This window comes from Drosophila ficusphila, unplaced genomic scaffold (genome assembly GCF_018152265.1).
Source record: "Drosophila ficusphila isolate 14025-0441.05 unplaced genomic scaffold, ASM1815226v1 contig_198, whole genome shotgun sequence".
NCBI classification, from domain to species: Eukaryota; Metazoa; Arthropoda; class Insecta; order Diptera; family Drosophilidae; genus Drosophila; species Drosophila ficusphila.
Genome location: NW_025064092.1, coordinates 6,952,559 through 6,971,665, shown reverse-complemented (window position 1 = coordinate 6,971,665; position 19,107 = coordinate 6,952,559). Strand labels below are relative to the sequence as shown.

The 19,107-nt window shown below is 39.2% G+C and overlaps 1 protein-coding gene across 2 annotated transcripts; it reads right to left on the bottom strand.

Moving 5' to 3' along the window:
• Positions 1–470: 470 nt before the first annotated feature.
• Positions 471–19,044, bottom strand: LOC108102206 (protein-tyrosine sulfotransferase). Of its 2 annotated transcripts, none has more exons than XM_017206908.2 (7): positions 18,386–19,044; positions 15,636–15,766; positions 10,313–10,553; positions 9,248–9,427; positions 8,533–8,669; positions 8,246–8,444; positions 471–3,511 (listed from the first exon to the last, which is right to left on the bottom strand). In XM_017206908.2, exons 1-7 carry the CDS (start codon positions 18,542–18,544, stop codon positions 3,062–3,064), a joined length of 1,497 nt encoding a protein of 498 aa, XP_017062397.1. In that variant the 5' UTR covers positions 18,545–19,044; the 3' UTR covers positions 471–3,061. The 2 variants fall into 2 exon arrangements, with proteins under 2 accessions (XP_017062397.1, XP_017062399.1); XM_017206910.2 differs by having other exon boundaries at positions 3,355–3,511; positions 8,284–8,444.
• Between the last annotated feature and the right edge of the window lie 63 nt (positions 19,045–19,107).

Genomic DNA, 19,107 nt, shown 5'->3' with positions numbered 1-19,107 from the left:
ACGCACGTCCGCAGAAATTTGAATATATAATTATATATATTCAATTTCATATGTACTTGTTGAGTAGAAAAAAAATGGACCGGAAGACTATACAGCCTATAATAATTTATATTTACTCTAACGACTTTGTCATTCAGCTTATCAGTCTAACGAGTTAACACAAGCCGCAACGGACGGTATTAGGCAATCAATCGCAAACTATATCGCTAAAAACTTTGCGAGAAGAAAAACCTAAAAAAAAGGTAGAATACAATTTTTGAACATCTTAATTGGACTATACTTGTATTAAAGAAATGGAAGTCAAAATTTGAGAGCAATGAGCATATAGATTTCATCCATTTGCAAAAAAAAGGAAAGACGAAAACTTTTTCGGTTGCATAATTTTATATTTATGTTTAACTTTTATTGTTTCCTCATTTGATTTATTTCTGTTATATTTTGTTGTTGTATAGTATAATTTCGTATATATATTTTGTTTGTCGATTCTTTATTTATCGGTTGTCGGGATGTTGTTATTAATACAATATTGTACAATTTCTTAGGGTACGAAATTTGATTAGAATTAATTCGTTTCCATATCGGATCTTTGCAGCGTACAGTAAACTTATATTCGTGGATTACAATTGGCTAAATACATTTATGGTTCCATTTATTTTTGGGCTCGAGGGGTGGGCGTAATTTTTGTGGTATTGGGAGGGTGCTGAATAGTGTAATTTATAGATTCTTTGAGCTCTGATTGTCTGTCAGCTGCAAGTAGATCGTCAGTTTCTCAACATTAATGTCTGGATTCCTGTCCTAACTGCAGCAATTCCACAAACAAAAAAATTTACAATATATATATAGTACATGTATATTTAAAGAGTTATACATATTAGATACACGGGTCAAATTAAGACAAAAAATGCATCTTAAAAGCTAGCAAAAATAGTTTACGTTTCACATTTACCACATCTATACTTAAATATAGTTCACATATTCAATGCGTTTCCCAATCACAAAACTGAATAGTTTTGTGGTTGCAAAACGCACTGTGACTACACAAAAACACATTTATATAAACTTTTCTCCCTTATGTTTGACTTTCTTTTCCCTTTATTCTCTTAGCTATTAGCGAGCAAGCAGGATTTCACATCACCGCCATCAAATAAACTTCAATTTCCTCTAAGCAATAATTTTTTTTATTTATTGTCAGCAATTCTTATTTCATTTCTTGAAATTAAACAAAAACACAAACATTCAGAGACTTTTTCAAGCGCAAAGCTAACGGCAAGTAAGTACATTATATAGCCATCCTGTTCGCACACACACACAGCAGTTAGGACGGACAGGGCTCGTGTGTCTGTGTGAGTGTCTGTCGGTGTGTAAGGACATCTTCCTTGCTAAAAAAAACATGGTTATAACCAAGTAAAAACCACTTTAAATTCAAATAACTGATTAAAACTAAAAGGTTTCTCAACAAAAGTACAGTTTGCTCAAAATGTTAAGTTTTACTGTCCCTTTTGGACTTAAAAAATAGGTACAGTCTGTTAAAAAGCTGCTATCTATTACCGTTCTCAATTAGTTGTTAAAACAATTACGTTTTTAATTCAGTTATTTGAACTCCAAGTGAATTTCCTAGACCAAAAAATTTAGCTTAGCTAACTTCGCTTCTTCTTCCCTCACATGCACGCACACATATACATTTAAAATCTGTTACAACTTTCATATACATTTAGACATTCAGTTTAAGTTATACATTTATATATATTTATATATGGTTTATTTAGATTGGTTTTCTTTACATTCAGTCATTTTATTGCAACACAAAAAAAAGTTTACAAAAATGTAATATATTCTATACTAGTTCACGTCTTTTTCTTTTGTCATCAGCAGCAAATATTTAATATGCGATTATGGTTATTTAACTAAACATCTTAAAAGCTCTTTCCGTTAAAAATGTAACACTTCTAATGTATTTCGTTTTGTTTTGCTCTACCGTTTTGCAAACTATAAACAGTGCTTATAGTTATATTCATCATATATCCCATAGAAAACATGTTGGGGTTGCTAGAGCCCAATGACCAAGTTCAGCTAGAGATTCATTCGATACGTGGGAAACGCAATAAACATATTTATATATTTTATATACACAATTACAGGTAAAAAAAAAAAACTTTCTAAGTGATAAACCGACACGAGTCTCTCAAAAAACATTCGTACAAAAAAGGGCTTAAAAAGATGTCTAAACTAAATGAAGAAATTTTGTTTTTATATCGTAAAGGAGGTCGGCGAGTGGCTGCAACGGATTTCCTGCATCCGCATCGTTGCAACAACTCCTTGTTCTTTCTTCAGCTTCTATTGGTGGTTTTCTTTTTTTTTTTTGCAACACATTCATTTAGAATTGGGCACACAGTCCGTTTCTTGACTGTAAGATGCCGAGGGAAAAACGAATGCCATCCGTTCGACTTAACAAAAAAAAATTAGATATTAGTCGCATTAAACTTAAAATGAATCGCATTAGGTCAAGGCTTAAATTAAATGATAGGTTTTTAGTAAAGCCGCTTATCGTTTGTACGCGATTTGCTGGTAATTAAGGTAGTAGGTATAGCAATGCCCATTTAAATGGGCCAAATGAAGTAAATCATTGCACAATCATTTTAATAATTCAACGCCCAGCCGCATTAAGGTAAATCCAGTTAAGAGTTATTAAGGCATAAATTAAATCATTACGGATTAAGGGGAAAGGGTGGCTTTTAAATTGGCATTTCTCCCTGCAACTTTGAGTCTCTTCGTCACGAAACGTTCTGCGGAGGCTTAACGACTTATCTTTTTTTGTTTTGGTTGTTTTTTGTTTTTTTTTTTTTGGTGAATTTAAGAAGCATTATTACAAATACATCATATATGCGTATACACATATAAAAAATGTAAATGTCCCCAGCTAATACAACTTAAAGTTATTTTTGCTTTTGCAGCAGCAACTAGAGCAACAGTTATCATTGTCGTTATCCTTATCGGCAGCCGGGTTCCCAGGATACCAGGTTCAATGCTTGCCACGCGGCAGTCTTATGGGTATGTGCGGATATCATGTATCCGCCATGGGGTCCTCATTGTTGTTGTTGTTGTTGTTATTATTGTTGTTGCCAGCTAATGGCAGCTGCTTTATCGTAATGACATCCTTTGGCTTTTGATGCAACAATTGTTGTTCTCGTTCCGGTTCCGGTTCCCTTTCCTCCTCGGTTCCCTCATCCTTTTGCTGCCCATGTTGCCGTTGTTGTTGCTGTTGCTGTTGTTGTTGCTGTTGTTGTTGCTGTTGCTGTTGCAAATGTTGCAGATGCTGCTGCTGCTGCTGTAGATGTTGCCGTTGCTGCTGTCTGCCGCGTTGTTCTGGTATAATTTTATTGATTGTGTACTGATTATTGTTGTTATCCTTATTGTTGCTATTGTTTATAATCGTGTTGAGGTTGTCATCCTCGCTGGACATCTGCAGCACTTGCTTGGCCTTATTCTCCCACAGCATTCGATTGGCCTTTAGCTGCAAGTAGAGAAGACCAAAAATCGTATTCAAATTAAGCTCGCTCACATAATGGACGCACTTGTGCGTAAATAAACATAAATGGCTGCGGCCAAAGCCAAAAGCCCCCGGAATCGTGTATTCCCATCCAATTGCAGCTGTTGCCGCCGCTGATGGCTGTTGGCTGATGGCTGATGGCCGCCTCATTAGGGGCAATGTTGCCGCCGATGTTGCTGCTGCTACTGCTACTGCTGCAACCGCTATGCTGCGCCGTGTAGCATGCACCATGTGCAAACATCTGCCAGTTTTGGATGCAAAATGGTAAAACATCCTTTGAGTGCCAGTCAAAGCGGAAACTTTGAGCACAACAATTTTCTGTTGAACTTTGCGACGACGTCGCAGTTTGTGAATTAAAGCGCAAAAAGTTGCAAGAAACAGCGTTATAGATTTTCCTTAGCTGCATTTTATTTTCATTTATTTTTATGCACTTATTAGCACACTATTTTAATAAATTTAAAAGTGCATTTTTCTTCTACAGAAGCAATAACCCTGGTTAAAAACGGTTTGGGAGGTACATTTTCCTTAGCTGTATTTTTAGTTTCATTTTTATGCATTTATTAGCGCAGTACTCTAAATAAATTTAAAAATGTATTTTTCTCCTAAAAAGGTTTGGGAGGTAAATCAAATAACTCTAAAATAACACATCAAATAAAACCATTGCCATCTTTTTTTTTTTTTTGCAAAGAACGTGTTGTTTTAATTTATCTAATTTCAATTTTCCCCCATTGTTTTCCACAAACGATTCAAATTCGCTTAATTCTTCTGTTTTTTCCTGCTACATTTTTTAGATTTCCATTCGAATTCTGTTTATCTTTCGCTATGCAAACGTACCCGCAGCAAACCTCTTGTTTTCACAGTCAGAGCGTAATTCTCGCAACATTTTCTTTCTTTGTGCGGTTTTCCGTTCGACTCGCTCAGTGTTTTCCTTTCCCTTCCCCTTCCCCTTTTTCTCGCCCCCTTTCTTTTTTCCCCTCCACCCTTAAGGGTATTAACGTTTCGTTATTTGATTTTAATTTTTCACCCCGCAACTACAGCTTGCTTTTTAATTTTTGCATAAATATTAAATATGCAAATATGTTTAAAATATTTAATGTTTGCAGACACCTCGCTCTTTCGATAAGTGGAGTGGGTCGCAATGTACGCGTTGCGGTGCAGTGCCGTCAATTAATTAAAATATTTGCCATTAACATAAATTAAGGAATATAATGAAATTGGCGGACTTTCAATTGATATTAATTGCGTGGCACGTTGCTTGGCTGCCGAAGGGGGATTTGGGGATTGGGATAATCGGCCGGTGTGTGTGTGGCATCTGCAACGAGCGATGGGGATTGGGATTGGGATCGCGATTGGCATTGGCAAACGGGAGTGAGAGATTGGTGTTGCCACCGGTTGGATCGGTTGGCAATTGGATGCCTGTCAAGCTGGCGGGGATTCCGAAAGTTGACTTAACTTTGACCGGCGCTCCGGTGGACATTTCACTCCATTTACGCATTCCTCTACCATTCGTCTGCCGGTGGCATGCATGTATAAATTGCCACTTATGCCATCATGCCATGGCCACGCCCACCGCAGCTTACGCCCACTGACGGCGGCGGCAGCGCGGAAACATTGCAATTGCAACTGTCAAACGGAAAATGCTCCTCTGACAGGCCAATAAAAACGCATAAAAACCATCGGGGACATAATCGAAAAACAAAAACCACTGGCAGTGCATAAAAAAAAGAGGTCAACCAAGGTGCAGTAAATTTTGTGGAAATATTCCTTTTTTGTACCTTGTCTCTTTAATTTATGAGACACTCTAGGATCACATGACATATAGTAAAAAATAATCAAATGGAAGCGAAAAAATGTCATTGTATAAAGTGGAAAAGTCAACGCCATAAAATCTGAAATAACATTTAAAAAAGATTTCACTTTAAAGTTCAAATAAACTCAAAGGTTCAGAAATGTCAAATGGTGCATGCCTCTCATATTTTTCTTTTTGTTTTCGTCAACTATTTTAGTTCAAATTTTTATTAATTATAATTAAAGAAAAATAGAAAATAATAAATTAAAATCCTAAATAGAAAAGATATAATCGAAAGAGTTTAGCTAGGACACTCATAATGAATCATATAAGTTTTCAACTATTGGTTTAAATTTTTGCAGCTTAAATATATGTAGGTATACGACATAAAAAGCCAGTTAGAAACTTGAATGGAAAATCTGCAAGTTAAGTTCTTCAATTACCGAAATGGCTGCATATTTATTTTGTTAAAGTCCACTTAAGTCCGGCTAAAGGTCAGCAGGAGAAGGAGCGCGGAATGCGGGCGAGAAAAGGCAGAAGGTGCAAAAAATGCACTGCTGTCCACTTAATTCATTCTAGGAATCCGCTCGCAGCGGCGATTTTAATTTATGAGACACTCCTCGTGCTCGACGAGCCCGGCGCCAGAACAAACAAATATATGCTGGGTAAAAGTGGATGGGAAAAATCAGCTCCGGAGATAACTCAACTTGAGTTAACTCAACGCTACTCGAGTCGAGTGGCGCGGAGTAACGAGGAGTGGACTAATTAATTAGCAGCTAATTTAACGCGTCGCTGCGCCGGACATAACTCAGCAGGATGCACTTGCAAACAGAGACACCACCAGCTGCCGACGGCATAAAAAAAACAATAAAAAAAAAAAAGGAAAAAAATTAAGCTAGTGGAAGGGACTCGGGGTGAAAGGTCAGTGGAAATGGCCAAGTAAACCGAAAATTTCAATTAAACGTTAGTTGGAAATTCTGTTGGTCGGCCAGCGGCAACAGCTGTTGGCCCAGTAATCAGTGACTTAAAAGGAAGTAACCAGGCAACGCTTTGAATCCTTCGGCCGCATTATGAATACTAATTATATTCTATTAAATGCCAAAAGGCAGAGGGTGAATATAGATTAAGCTTTAATCCTTCGGCGGTACGGTTGTAATGGGTAGTAGTAAAAGTAAAAGTAGTACTAAAAATAATTTAATTGAAGACTTTTGTATTGCAATATTGTACAAACTTCCATTACATTATGATAGTTTTATTGAAATATTAAAATGGGAATTTATATCTCTTGCGTTTAATAAGAGACTTCACCAATGCTGTATATTAAATTTCGTGTTTTATCAAAAGGTAAATAGAATTTTTTGTTTGAATTTCAAACAATAAGTTTTCATTAAAATGTATTTAATGAATATTTGCAGCTGGAGTTACTACGTTGAAAGTTTAATAAAAGGAGAATATGAATTCTTCTGTCAATTTTTACAATAAATTCATAAAAAGCATTCATGGCGAACAGTTTTCCCTCGAGCACATTCAATTTGTTGATGGCAACTATTATTTTTCCTTTAAATTTAATAAATAAATAATGAAATCAACTTCTGCAAAAACTCTTGATGGCTCGCAACAAGAGAACGAGTGCCAAATTTAATAAAAATACGTGCAAAAACCATTGATTGGTTAAATATTTCAGCGGAAAGTGCTAAATAAATAATGGAATACCAATTTTTTCCCGACAACTTGCACCTCTAAGGTATTAAAATGTGTAGGTATTTTTGCCAGACCCTCGATGGACTACTATATTTCGATTAAATTCATATTTAACCACACATTTCAGGAGATACAAGTACCGAAACAATAAAAAACCCAACCCGAATATTTTTTGGGTTTTTTTTTTTGGCTCTTTTCCCAAAGTGCGCACAATGTGCATACCATTGAATCCCCATCATCGTCGTGATCAATGATACTTCTTTCAGTTTCATAGCTTTGTAACCCCAACCCGTATACGGAATCAAAGTAGCTGGAAAAGGAATAATAAAAAAAGCCAAGAAAATGCAAAAAGGACTAAAAATAAAGTAAAATCGCTAGGTGCAACCGACAAACGAGAAGGCAAAGTGCAAAACACAAAACAAACAGCAAAACACAAATCGCACATACAGAACGAAATCGAGTAGAAGGATAAAAAAAAATACAAAAAAAAAAAAAAAAAAATACAAAAAAAGTTGCACAATGTGTGATTTAAGTGGGTGGGGATTTCGGGTGTTCTGGATGGGTGATGGGTGGATATATGTGGGTGGAAAGTGCAGGGAAGTGCAAAATATGCCAATGACACTGGGCGAAAAAAAGGGGGGAGACAGAAGGAGGAGCGGAGGGGAAAGGTGAAAGATAACAAGAGAGCCTGGGAAAATGACAAGCAACAAAAACAAAGGACACAAAAGGGGCGTTTAAGTGGGCGGTGGGCGGTGGTTGGTGTAATAGGGATGATGTGAAATTGCCTGTGCCTGACAGTGATGCCCCTGGAACCTAATCCTGTGGTCCGCTTTTCAAACTCAACAGCCTTTAGCTGGAGAACAATTGTCACGTTTTGAGCTGCTTTAATTGCGATAGTTATATGCCAACAAAAACCTATTTAAATTATTTGTTATTCACACACTTTAACTACCAGTGAAGCCATTTAAATATTTATGGGTGTTTTAAAGTGATTACAATTTGCATGCGAATCAAACTAATGATGTTTTTGAAAACTATTTTAAATAATAAACTATATAAGCCAGGCATCACTGTTGTGCGGGAATGGTAAATGGTAAATGGTGAATGGCTGAATAGTGATTTGGAAGCGCGGATAGTGAAGGCTGATGCGGAGTGTTTTGAGTTTGTTTTGCATTCGGGGGGAAAACCGGCGGCGGATTGCACCTTACCTTCGACGTGTTGTCCTGCACCCATGCATCTGGCTTACCATAGTCCGGCGGATTCGCGTACGGATCGTAGCCGAGCACGGACAGCATGGGCGCTATGTCGGCCATATCGCGCACCACGTCCCCGGGTATCTGGCCCACCCACTTGGACATCGCCTCCAGGTTCACCGGCTTGATGACCTGGTCCGACGACCGTTCCACCCTGCGATTCGAAAAGGATTTTAATTAGGCATTCGGTTCGGTTCGATTCGGTTTGTTTTTAGGGGGGCTATCTTTCGATTTCCACTCACTTTGATAGGGGAACGCCGTTCGGCTTGTTGATGAACTCCTCGTGGTGCAGCACCGCATCGTTCCACGGCACGTCCAGGAATTTAAGGATCTTTCGCATCCACTCCTCCGGATGCAGGACCAGTTGTTCATAGTACACCTGGGGGAAACAATGGCAATTGCATTTGGTCAACAAGGGTTACAGTGAGAGCTCAATTAAGCGAACTGAAGTACCAAGCATTTATTTTTGTTTGCTAATGCAATTAAATATTTCCTCATATTTGATTTAATAATAAAATAAGTAAATTTGATCTACTGGTACTTTAACTTTAAGCTTTAAGCTTTTTATCCAGGTGAGTTTTAAATAGGGTTTTCAGCAATTATTCAGGAACTTTAAATTATTCAAGTTCGTTAATATATTTTCTACTTTTCTGTAGTTTGGAAAACTTCTCTAAAACTGATGTAGCAAAAACGTTCCTTAAACATGTTTGAAAAGGCTTAAAGCAACATGAAAGTTTCCTTTTTTTTAAGAAAAAAACTATACGTTTTTAAATGACAGCTGCAAGCACTTTTTCGCTATTTTTTTAGACCATCCTTCAATGGAATTTAGAAGCCATTTCGCTTAATTTCCTGTGCCAGCCAACAGCACCCCGACCAAGTTAATCATCATTGATTGAGCTGGGTGGCCAAGTGGGTTGTTTGGCTGGATGGCTGGCTGGCCAGGTGGCCAGGACTCACCATCATGCAGCGGTCCTTGCCAATGTCCCGGCACTGTTCGTGCATCACCTCGATGGCGTGGTTCCACTTCTGCATGCACTGCCTGTAGCTGCTCAAATCGAAGCCGGTGATTGTCACCTTGCGCGATATAATCGAGTGAACTGTCGCCCGGCCGTCGCGCACCATGAACAGGAATTTTGCCTGTAACAACCAGAAAACGGTTAAAAAAAATACAAACATAATATTCGATGTTAAAGCTTGTCAAATAAATCCATACTGATTGCTAAGAAATCAAATAAAATCGAAACATACGATGTTTAAACATATCAATTCAACTTTGTGCAAATAAAATAAGTGGAATATTAATTATACTGATTATAGTTTGGCATTTTAATACGTCAATTATATTTACCAACAATGTATTTAAACGCGTCATAAATTTAAGTACAAATAAAAAGTATTAAATTATATTTAAAGCTTTAAGTAATCTGTAAACTTATTGAAAGAAAATACTATTTAAAGTTCCAAAGTGCTGAAGGTTTCCTTAAATTGCAATCATATTTTAATGTTCCTTTTAGCTTGTTCGCAAGTATAATAATAAACTTTTAATAATTTAACTTGCATAAATTCAACACCAAAAATTCTATTTTCCCAAATGCAAATTTTTTACGAAAGCTCTCCAAAGAAAGACAATTTATTTATGCACTGCCTCTGCATAAATTATTTTATATTATCCAATGGTAGTGCTTATTTTTGTCAAAGAATCCTGCCACAAGCATTTTTTGTTATATAATAATTAAATAATACAATTTATTTTCACGGAAAATGTCGTTTGAAAGGGCGATTTCTATGACAACGCAGCAGATGGTATCTGCATCAGATATGGTAAATGGAAATGGCATTGCATAAGCGATATTGTTATGCCTTTTATGCTCTGCCCGTGCGGATTGGGTTGGCTAGATGGCAGGATGTACAGGATGTTCGAAAAGGGAGGGGAAAGGGGGAGGGAAAGGGAAGGGATAGGGAAAAGGGAGAAGAAAATCAGGGAATGGGGAAATTGTTTCGCTGCGGGTGCTTTGTGCTTACGTTCGGAAATAGCTCGATGACATAGGAGCCCATTTTGAGCGTTAGCGGATCCTTGTTGCATAAGCGCGGCGCCGGCTCGCCGTGTTTGGCGATGATTTCCAGACAGAACTGCGCGATGGCACTGTTCATGACCTCTTTGGTGATGCCGGCCTCCTGCAGCCGGAGCGACTCCTTCTCGGACTTCAGCCAGTGCGAGCGCAGTTGCAGGATGCGTGGAATGACGCGCGTTTCCTGCCCGCAGCTGCAAGTATCCCAAAAAAGTACAGACACAGATGAGCATACACGAAAAGCGGCGGGTTAGTGGTTACTGCTTAGTGGATAGGGTTCGCCCAACTGGGATTCAATATTCTCCTTCTAAGCAATGTGAAAATAATGTTTACCCTATTCCTAGAGTTCACAGAAGTGTGGTTGCGGAAACTTAATAAATTTATATGCCTTTTAACAATAATTTGAAATGCAACCGTAGCATTATTTAAAGTCAAGATAAGTAAATCGTAACTTGTATTCAACATATTTGTATCTAAAACTGTTAGAAAGTAGAAATAACTATTAGGGCTGGTGAAATAAGCACTACATGCATGAATATATTAAATATATGGACAAACTTCCTTACTTATGTAGTCAATATAAATTATTCTTAACGTGTACTCAACACGCTAGTATCTAACTAAGTGAAAATAGAATTTATAATAATGGAAACTTAATATCAAATAGCTTGTCTGCACTCAGTTTGAAATTTGTATCAATGGAGAATATATATTAAATATTTATTTGCAAAACTTACTTAATTATCTAAAGCGTTTGATTAAGACTATTATTTTAGAGCAACCTAAATGGAATGCTTTACCTCTCTACTTCGTAGTTCAAATTTTCTTACTAACACTTTAATAAATGTTAAATAATTATCCATATTTACTAGTTTCTTGTTAGGAATCGAAGTGAGTTAATCTGCGGTGAAAATCGGTTTAGAATTACTACAAAATAACCGCTCGAAGGAACAATCCTTGGAATTGCAGCCAACATGTAGAGTGGCACCCCGATACGAGTATGCCAGAGTTTTGGAATCGCCGGGCAGGGCAACATGTGATGGGCGTTGCCCCGCCCCCTAATGCAATCGACAAAACGAAATGGGATACCATCCGCTGCTGGCTCTTTGGCTTCCCCTCCAGTTGAAGTGGAGGCCCCCTGTAGCGATTCCATGTCGGTTGGGTGCACCACTCCCATTCGTGCCCCATTCCCCTTTCCACTTTCCCCTTTCCACTTGCCCCTTTTCCCTCTCTCACCAGCGATTTCCCTTTTGGTTGCAGGACTGCAGCAGAAACCACTGAACTATAAAGGGCTTCAAACGATTCGTTTGCCGTTCTAGAATTCTCCTCCGGCAGCGCACCGTAATCAAGTTCAGAGCACACACAAAAAATTACTGCCTGATTGCGTAAATTATCATAAATATCCCACACTGCACTGCAAAGGAAACGGCAAATTGAAAGCGAACAAAAAAGGAGAAAAAAGAAAGGAATTCGAACCCATGAACCTAGAGGAAAGTAATCAAAGTCGATCAAAGCCCTGTTTATTCAACTACTCTTTTTTTCGAGCCAATTGAAAAGGGCTTTGGGTCAGCAATCAAAGTTGATTTAGGTTTTCCTTTCCCCCCTTCGGCAAGGCAGTTTAAAACAATCCCATGCGGATCTAAATAGTGATATTAATACATTTATTACCGTAATTAAATAAATAAATACTGAAAGTTCGGGTATCATATATGAATGTCAAAATAATTATATTTGATTGCCCAGCGACAGTTTGATTCAATTTGTTTGCCCGTCAATCAACATTAATGAAAATTAGGGTTATTTACAATGGTTTCACAATTTTTAATGAGAAAACCCACGCTGACATTAAAAAATGTTGGCCGTTGAATTTATAACTTTTATGATATATGAATATAGCTACACATAGTTTTCCCTGTCAAGATATTGTAATATACTTTAAAGTTTTTCAGGACGTAACTAAGTTTTTATCTTTATTGTTATCTATTTGTTTATTGGCTTGGTTATCAGGAATTGTTGTTGGGGGAAAAATTTGGCATAACATTTCCATTTACAAAAACCATGTAGATAAATCGTACACAAACACATTTTACTTTAGATTAGAAAATATTTTGCTGCTCTCCAATCCAAGTTGCCTTATTATTTTAATCCGATGGATAATAAATAAAAAAAAATAAATTTCCCAATGACCTAACAACACAACCGAGTCAAGGCCACCTTTTAATCCGACCTAAATTTGTTCCATTAGATTCAGCTCGATTAAACAGCAGGCAACACCCAAAAACACGCCTTTAAACTGGCAACTGGCAACTAAAAATGCCAACAGCATGGAGCCACCTATTCGCAGCACCTAAATCGGGGTCACAACTTTATCTGGCCCCAACCAATTACATTTGTTCGCACCTCGACATGAGGGTCCTCCATCTCGGCGGGGATTCCCCGCATCCCCCCAGCAGTCCGGCAATCCGGCAATCCAGCGAAATCCCTCCATGCCGAGCCCACCATGCAAATCCCACAAAATTGTTTCGGGGCTTACCCCAGACTCAATTAGTTGATGCCAAGTCCAAATGCTAAATGCTACAAATACTAAACCGAGATTTAATCTGGGAACCCAGAAGGGAACAGCAGTTCCCATCCAGAATGGGCATGGAAATGGGAAGCCGAGGAGCAGGACGAGGACGAGGACGAGGGTGACCTACTCCACATACGCTCAGCTCAGGGAAGTTTTACACTTTGCAGCAGCGCCCACGCTTTCAGTCAGAGTCCTGCGAAAGGCGAACAAAGGACGAGGACAACGAGGACGAGGACCACGAGGACGACGACGACGAGGAGGACCTATTCTGTAACTAAAATCCGTGGGATCCTTGAGGGAAAGGGAAGTCGGTTTTTAAATAGCGGAAATTGCGCTGTGCAGCCATCAGAAAAAGCGAAAAGAGCGACCCTCTCTTCCTGCTCCTTTCGTCCTGCTGTCAGGATCCAGGACTCGGTATTCAGGACTCAGGATTCCAGGATGGCAGGAGTACAGGAGTGCAGGACGCTGGATAGGCCACGGATGTGCCATCGCACAGGATGGAGCGAAATGGTCTGGAAGTGGGACGACCGGTCGCCCGGCAGAAAGGCAAATTGTTAATAAAATAAGGGGCTAAAAAAAAAAAATGAACCCGGACGGACGGACGCCTCCTCTTTTTCGGTCCTTGGCCATTTCTCATTTTCAGATTGCGCAAATTTCGTGGCTAATTACTCATGCGTAAGGGGAACTTAAGAAATTATAATATATCGCAGTAGCAGCAGCAGAGGCAGCAGTGGCAGAAGCAAAAGCAGATTCAGCCAGAAGGTAAATGGCAGCCAGATAAAACCCGGACCAGAAACAGATACAGATACAGATACGCAGAAATAATGGAGGCGGCGCAGGACAAACCGAAAAATATTAAAATTGCCAAAGGGCGAAATGGAATATATCGAATTGGGTTGCCTTGTCGTTCGAGGTGGAAGATTGAAAATGGGTGGAGCTGGAGCCGTGGGGTCTCCATCCCGAAAAATGTATATATTAAAATTTACAACATTTTCCCCACAGAACGCTGTGGAAATACACTTTATGGCAGGGTAAAAAGCAGCAGCAGAAAAGGTCTCAGCGAAACGGAAAAGGAAATTATTTGGAATTGGAATGTATTTCAAGGCATCCTCGAACGGTTGATTATACTCTAAGGAAGTGTGAAATTTGGTTAGCAGATTTCTCGGCTTAGGGGATTTTGGCCAATATGAAAAAGTACTCCGTTGGCGGAAAGCCAACTTTCTATTTTCACATATCAACTGAAAGCGAAAGCCAATTAATTTTGTGCGGTATCCGTAACTTGCGAACTTCTTAAGGACTCAACGGAAACCGGAACTGAAAGATTCGGGTTTAAATTCAACTAGGTTATCTGATATAAAATTCTGTTTTAAGGGGAAAGGAAATACAAAACCGAGAATATGTTTTCGTTTTATTTCTTGGCATCGTTCCAAGAACTTTGACTTATTGGACACAAAATTAATAACCAAGGATTCTCAGAATCAGAAACAACAACACAAGTATATAATCCAAAGCCAGAACAGAAAAAAAATCCTTTCAATTTTCATACGAAAATATCTTATATTTACTTTAAAGCAACAAAGCCTTCCCATTTTTATAAAATAAAATTCGTTATTCAGGAGTCGTTTGAGTATTTTCTATCTGCCCAAAATCATTCTGTATAATAAAAAACAACGGCGTTGTAATTTATTTTCCTTTTTTCCGTTCATTCTTATATTAATTAAACTAAAAGCTTTCACATATCATAAAAAATACGCTAATAAAACTGAAATGTATTATGCATCAGGGTTTCCAGCAACACGAATGAAGAAAAAGGACTCTCCCACGCAAAGTGACAAAAAGGAAACTTTAAATTGAATTTCCTTCGGTGAAAATTAAATGGTAATTAAATTGACAGCAGCGATTTCGGGCGTTTCAATAAAGTGACAGTGTGGGGATCCTTTTAATAAATTCCATCCATTTAAGTTATGGGGAAATTATTGAACGTAAAATATGTTCAGGGAAACTGTGGCATGTGTGTTAAGATATGAATAAAAATAACTATAGAAGTCTTAAATCTTAAAATTATTTGAGCTATTAATTTGGGATCTTCAATGAAATTAAACAAATAATTTATAATATATTAAATCGTGTTCAAGTTAGTTTAAATTTAAAGGTTTTGAAAAATTGCAATACTTTCAAAACGCAACTTCTATTTTTAAATCAACAAATATTTTATATTGCCTAAAATTTTATCTTGAGTGATAGTGTGTTTTGCCAAAGCCATAACTTCAGACTGCCAATTATGTGGCTTAAAATCACTTAAGATAGCTGCGTATATATTTAAGGAAATAATTGTTGACATCTTGAAACCCGTGATCCCATGCAACCCTTTCCCTGTCGAATGTCAAACCAATAAGTCGGCAGTGATATCCGATATGCACCAGACTTCTCAGTGACTTTTGGGGAAAGGGAGGGGAGAGAGCAAGAGGAAGAGAAGGGGGAGGAGGAAGAGGAAGAGGAAGGAAGTGGAGTCCCTTCCCAGCAGACCACGCATTGTGGCAAACAATCAAATCGAACTGTTGCCTGGAAACGGGAAGTGGGGAAAGGGGAAAGGAAAAGCGGGAACGGGAAAGGGTATTATCCGGTTACTGGGGAATCCAAGAGTGGGGGAAAAGGGGAGGGTGGTAGGTGGGGTGGTACCGTGGAGTTTCCGGGCAGCAGGACTTACCGCACATCGGGATGGGCATCCAGCATGGCGCGCATCAAAGTCGTCCCAGATCTCGGCACGCCGCCTATGAATATTAATGGCATCTCACGGTTGTATGAATAAACGCGTTGATTGTCATCTGTGAGGTATTTCTGAACGTGTCCGTATTCCGTTGCCGTAACCGTAACCGTAACCGTATTCCGTAACCGTAACCATACCCGTAGATGGTGCCGTAGCCATGTCCGTGCCGTGTTCCGGGATTTCGCATCCATATCCGCGACGTCGTTGAATGTTGGTGGGTTTCGTTGTGGTTTTGGTTTTTGGTGGAGACAAAAATAAAAAAAAGAAAAATGAAATTAGAGAAAAGTTGCAGGCGAAAAATAAATGACATGGCTTCGTGCTGATGGCCAGGATGATAATGATTATTATTATTATTATAATGATGATGTTGTTGGTGAGTGCTTAGAGGCGAGAAATGGCTGAAATGGGGTGATGGCTTGATGGCTGAGCGAGCGCAGGTGTTAACACCTTGTTGGGCATTAGCGTCAAAAAAAAAAAAAAGAAGTAGAAATGAAAAGTGGGGGCGACAGGTGACGGGCATTACTGAAAATAGATTCTACCCATCCATATGGAGCCAGCGAAGGCTCGAAAGCCTTATCTTCCCATGGAGCAAGCCCTCTGATAAATTGCAGCCTTATCGAAGGCAAACAGCGCGATGGAATACTAAAGCCAACTAATGGAAAATCGATCGGTTTCCATAAATCATAAGCCCTGACTTTTATCTAATCAGCTGATGAATACATATTTCAACAAACACTGATTCCAAATAAACATTCTAAAACACACCGATTTAATCTCATTAACAGTGAAAAACATTTAATGCAAACATTCGAAAGCACACTGATTCAATATTGTTGACCGATAAGAGTATTATTTGAACTAATTCCACAGTCATCACTAATTATTCCCACTTCAGCCGAATGTTTTGACATCATTTAAATTTGTTATTCGACCGACAAGAAGTTGTTGCTTCGATTAAAAGCACAATATTGATGTTTGCACCTATGGAATAAGGATGATTTAAATAATATATCAACCTTGCTGTTCACATGCACGCCACAATGAAGTTTATGAAATTTAAATTGTGGATGTGCATTGTTTTATGAATTAGCTATTCGGCTGAGCGATATCGAATTAAATCCATGGATTAATTTCGTTTTGCAGCCCAATACGAGTTGGGTTATTTGAGCAACAATAGTTTGATTTGGCATTTGGAATTGGCATGATAGCCAATTAAAGCCGGGCCTTCACATTTCCAAAATGAGCCACACGAAATCTATGTATGTACCTACTATATGTTGGCCTCCTACTCTAATTACCCGCACACTGGATCATTTGCATTAATTTCTACTATTTGTTTCGGGGGCACAGCATTGTTGTTTCGATTGAATATCCCAACCGGAATTACTGCAATGCAATTTAAGTCCGGTTGGTCAAAATAATTATGCGTTTGAAGTATGCATGATGGCCGAATTAAGCCATGGCTGCGCATATTCCGCAAAATCCCCGGGAATTAAAGCCCCCCTTTCAATGGCCGAAAGCCAAGGATGTGTTAATGCTCTGTGGATATGATTCGGCTATCTGGCCGCACACATCTCGGCCGCATTGTCTTTCATGTGTGGCGAGTCATCTTCTGGCCGAGAACAGCCCCACCAACACACTCCTCTCCGAACCATTTTATTCCGTGTCCATCTTAAGCTGCTTATGACCTCCGCCTTCGATGGTCCCAATGCTAATCAATGGAAGCCACTCCCTCCGCCTCCGCCTCCTGCCATTCGGATCCGTTCCATTTCGAATCCAACGAGACCGTTTTGGTCTCGACTAATGTTTACAAAATAGTGTTCGGTCATCCGATAACCAGTTAAATTCCCTCAATGACTTTTGCTTTGGTTTTGCGTGTGCGGTCGGTGTTTTCCGCAGGGGCGGCAGGATTTTCATCTGTGCTCAGCCAACATGAAATTAGTTATCCAGCTTCGGTTCTACTCCCATGATTTTTTTCCTTTGATTTATCATTGCAAATGTTTTTGTTTGGCTTGGTCAGCAAAGGAGGAGTGGACGCTACAGTGCGTCGCAGAAATGTAAGGCATTTAAGCACTTGGTTTGGGGATTCAGATCCCTTAAACTCCAGGGAAGACAAAAGATTTGAAGTTAGGAACTAAGTTTTCAGGTTTGTAGTTCCAAAATAACAAAAATATTTAACTAACATTATTCTGCAAGATCAGTTATCATTGTTATTTTGATTTGGTTTTAACATGTTATTGGACATTCCTGAAGTTCTTCATTTATACAGTGAGAAAACCATCTCCTCTCCATAATTTTCCATAAGAAACACCATTTAACTCGTTGAATTCAAATAACCCACTAAATTCCGATTAAAATTCAAACTGATTTGGAAATCAAAAATGGATTACCAAATGGAATCTGTCAAGTCCTGATTGCTAACCCGATTCTTCAGCCCCTTTAACGTTTGATTAAATTTAAATATTTCCTCCCCCCGAAAACATGCTATACATTTTTGCGACGCACCTTGCGTGAAGTATGGAGATGTTCCGGGGTGTGACTATGTGTGCTCTTTCATTCTTCTCTTTTTTCCCGGAACAGGGAATATAGATGGATGTGTGGGTGGATGGGTTGGTGGGTAGCTGGATTTGGTTTTGGTGATATAGAGGAGTGTGGGGCAAACAGATTGTGTTCGATTTGGGGGTACATACCTCAACGCGAACCATTTGGGAGGACAGCTCGTTGGTGGCGTCCACCTTGAAGAGGCACGTGGGCCGCAGCTCGGTGAATTTGAATAGGAACATGGTGATGACGATGACGCCGAAGAGCACCCACAGGGTGACCTTCTTATTTCGATATGGCAGTCGCATTCTGGCGCTGGCGGAGAAGGTGTCGCAGCTAACTGGCCTTTGATTCGCCGGATGACGATGCTCCTCTCCTCGATGATTCTCCTGCTGCTGCTGCTGATGATGATGATGATGATGATGATGATGATAATGCGGTTTTAGTCTGGTTTGAGCTTCTTTCCGTGTGGCGCCCACTCGCCTTTTTACCCCGGCTCCTATTGATTGCTCCTCCTAGTTAGTTGCTGCTCAACGCTCAACGTTTGCCCAAAGCTTAAATATGTAAATTGGTTTTCTTGAGGTCCTCAAAGCGAGAGTTGTTTTGCTTTGGCTTTTGCTATTGCCGTTGCCGTTGCCGTGTTGCTTCTTGCTCCTTGCTCCACTTGTTTGCCAAGGATGTGGGATGTGCTGGGTGGCTAGGTTTTCTCTCTCTCTCTCTCTCTCTCTCTCTCTCTTTTTCTCTATAGAAGATCCTGTTCCTGTTTCTGCTCCTGCTCTTGATGCTGATGCTTTTGCTGTTGCTGATGCGGCGACGGCGGCGGCTTGGCGGTGCCACCACAATAACTCCGTCCACTTTGGTGGTGGTGGTC

What these genes read in the sequence shown, in the direction of transcription:
- LOC108102206 (XM_017206908.2), bottom strand. Translation starts at nt 18,544, where the DNA reads ATGCGACTGCCATATCGAAATAAGAAGGTCACCCTGTGGGTGCTCTTC. An exon ending in GATGCCCATCCCGATGTGCG is followed by an intron (nt 10,554 to 15,635) that starts GTAAGTCCTGCT and finishes GGATACTTGCAG; the next exon opens with CTGCGGGCAGGAAACGCGCG. An exon ending in TGCAGGACAACACGTCGAAG is followed by an intron (nt 3,512 to 8,245) that starts GTAAGGTGCAAT and finishes CTCTACTTGCAG; the next exon opens with CTAAAGGCCAATCGAATGCT.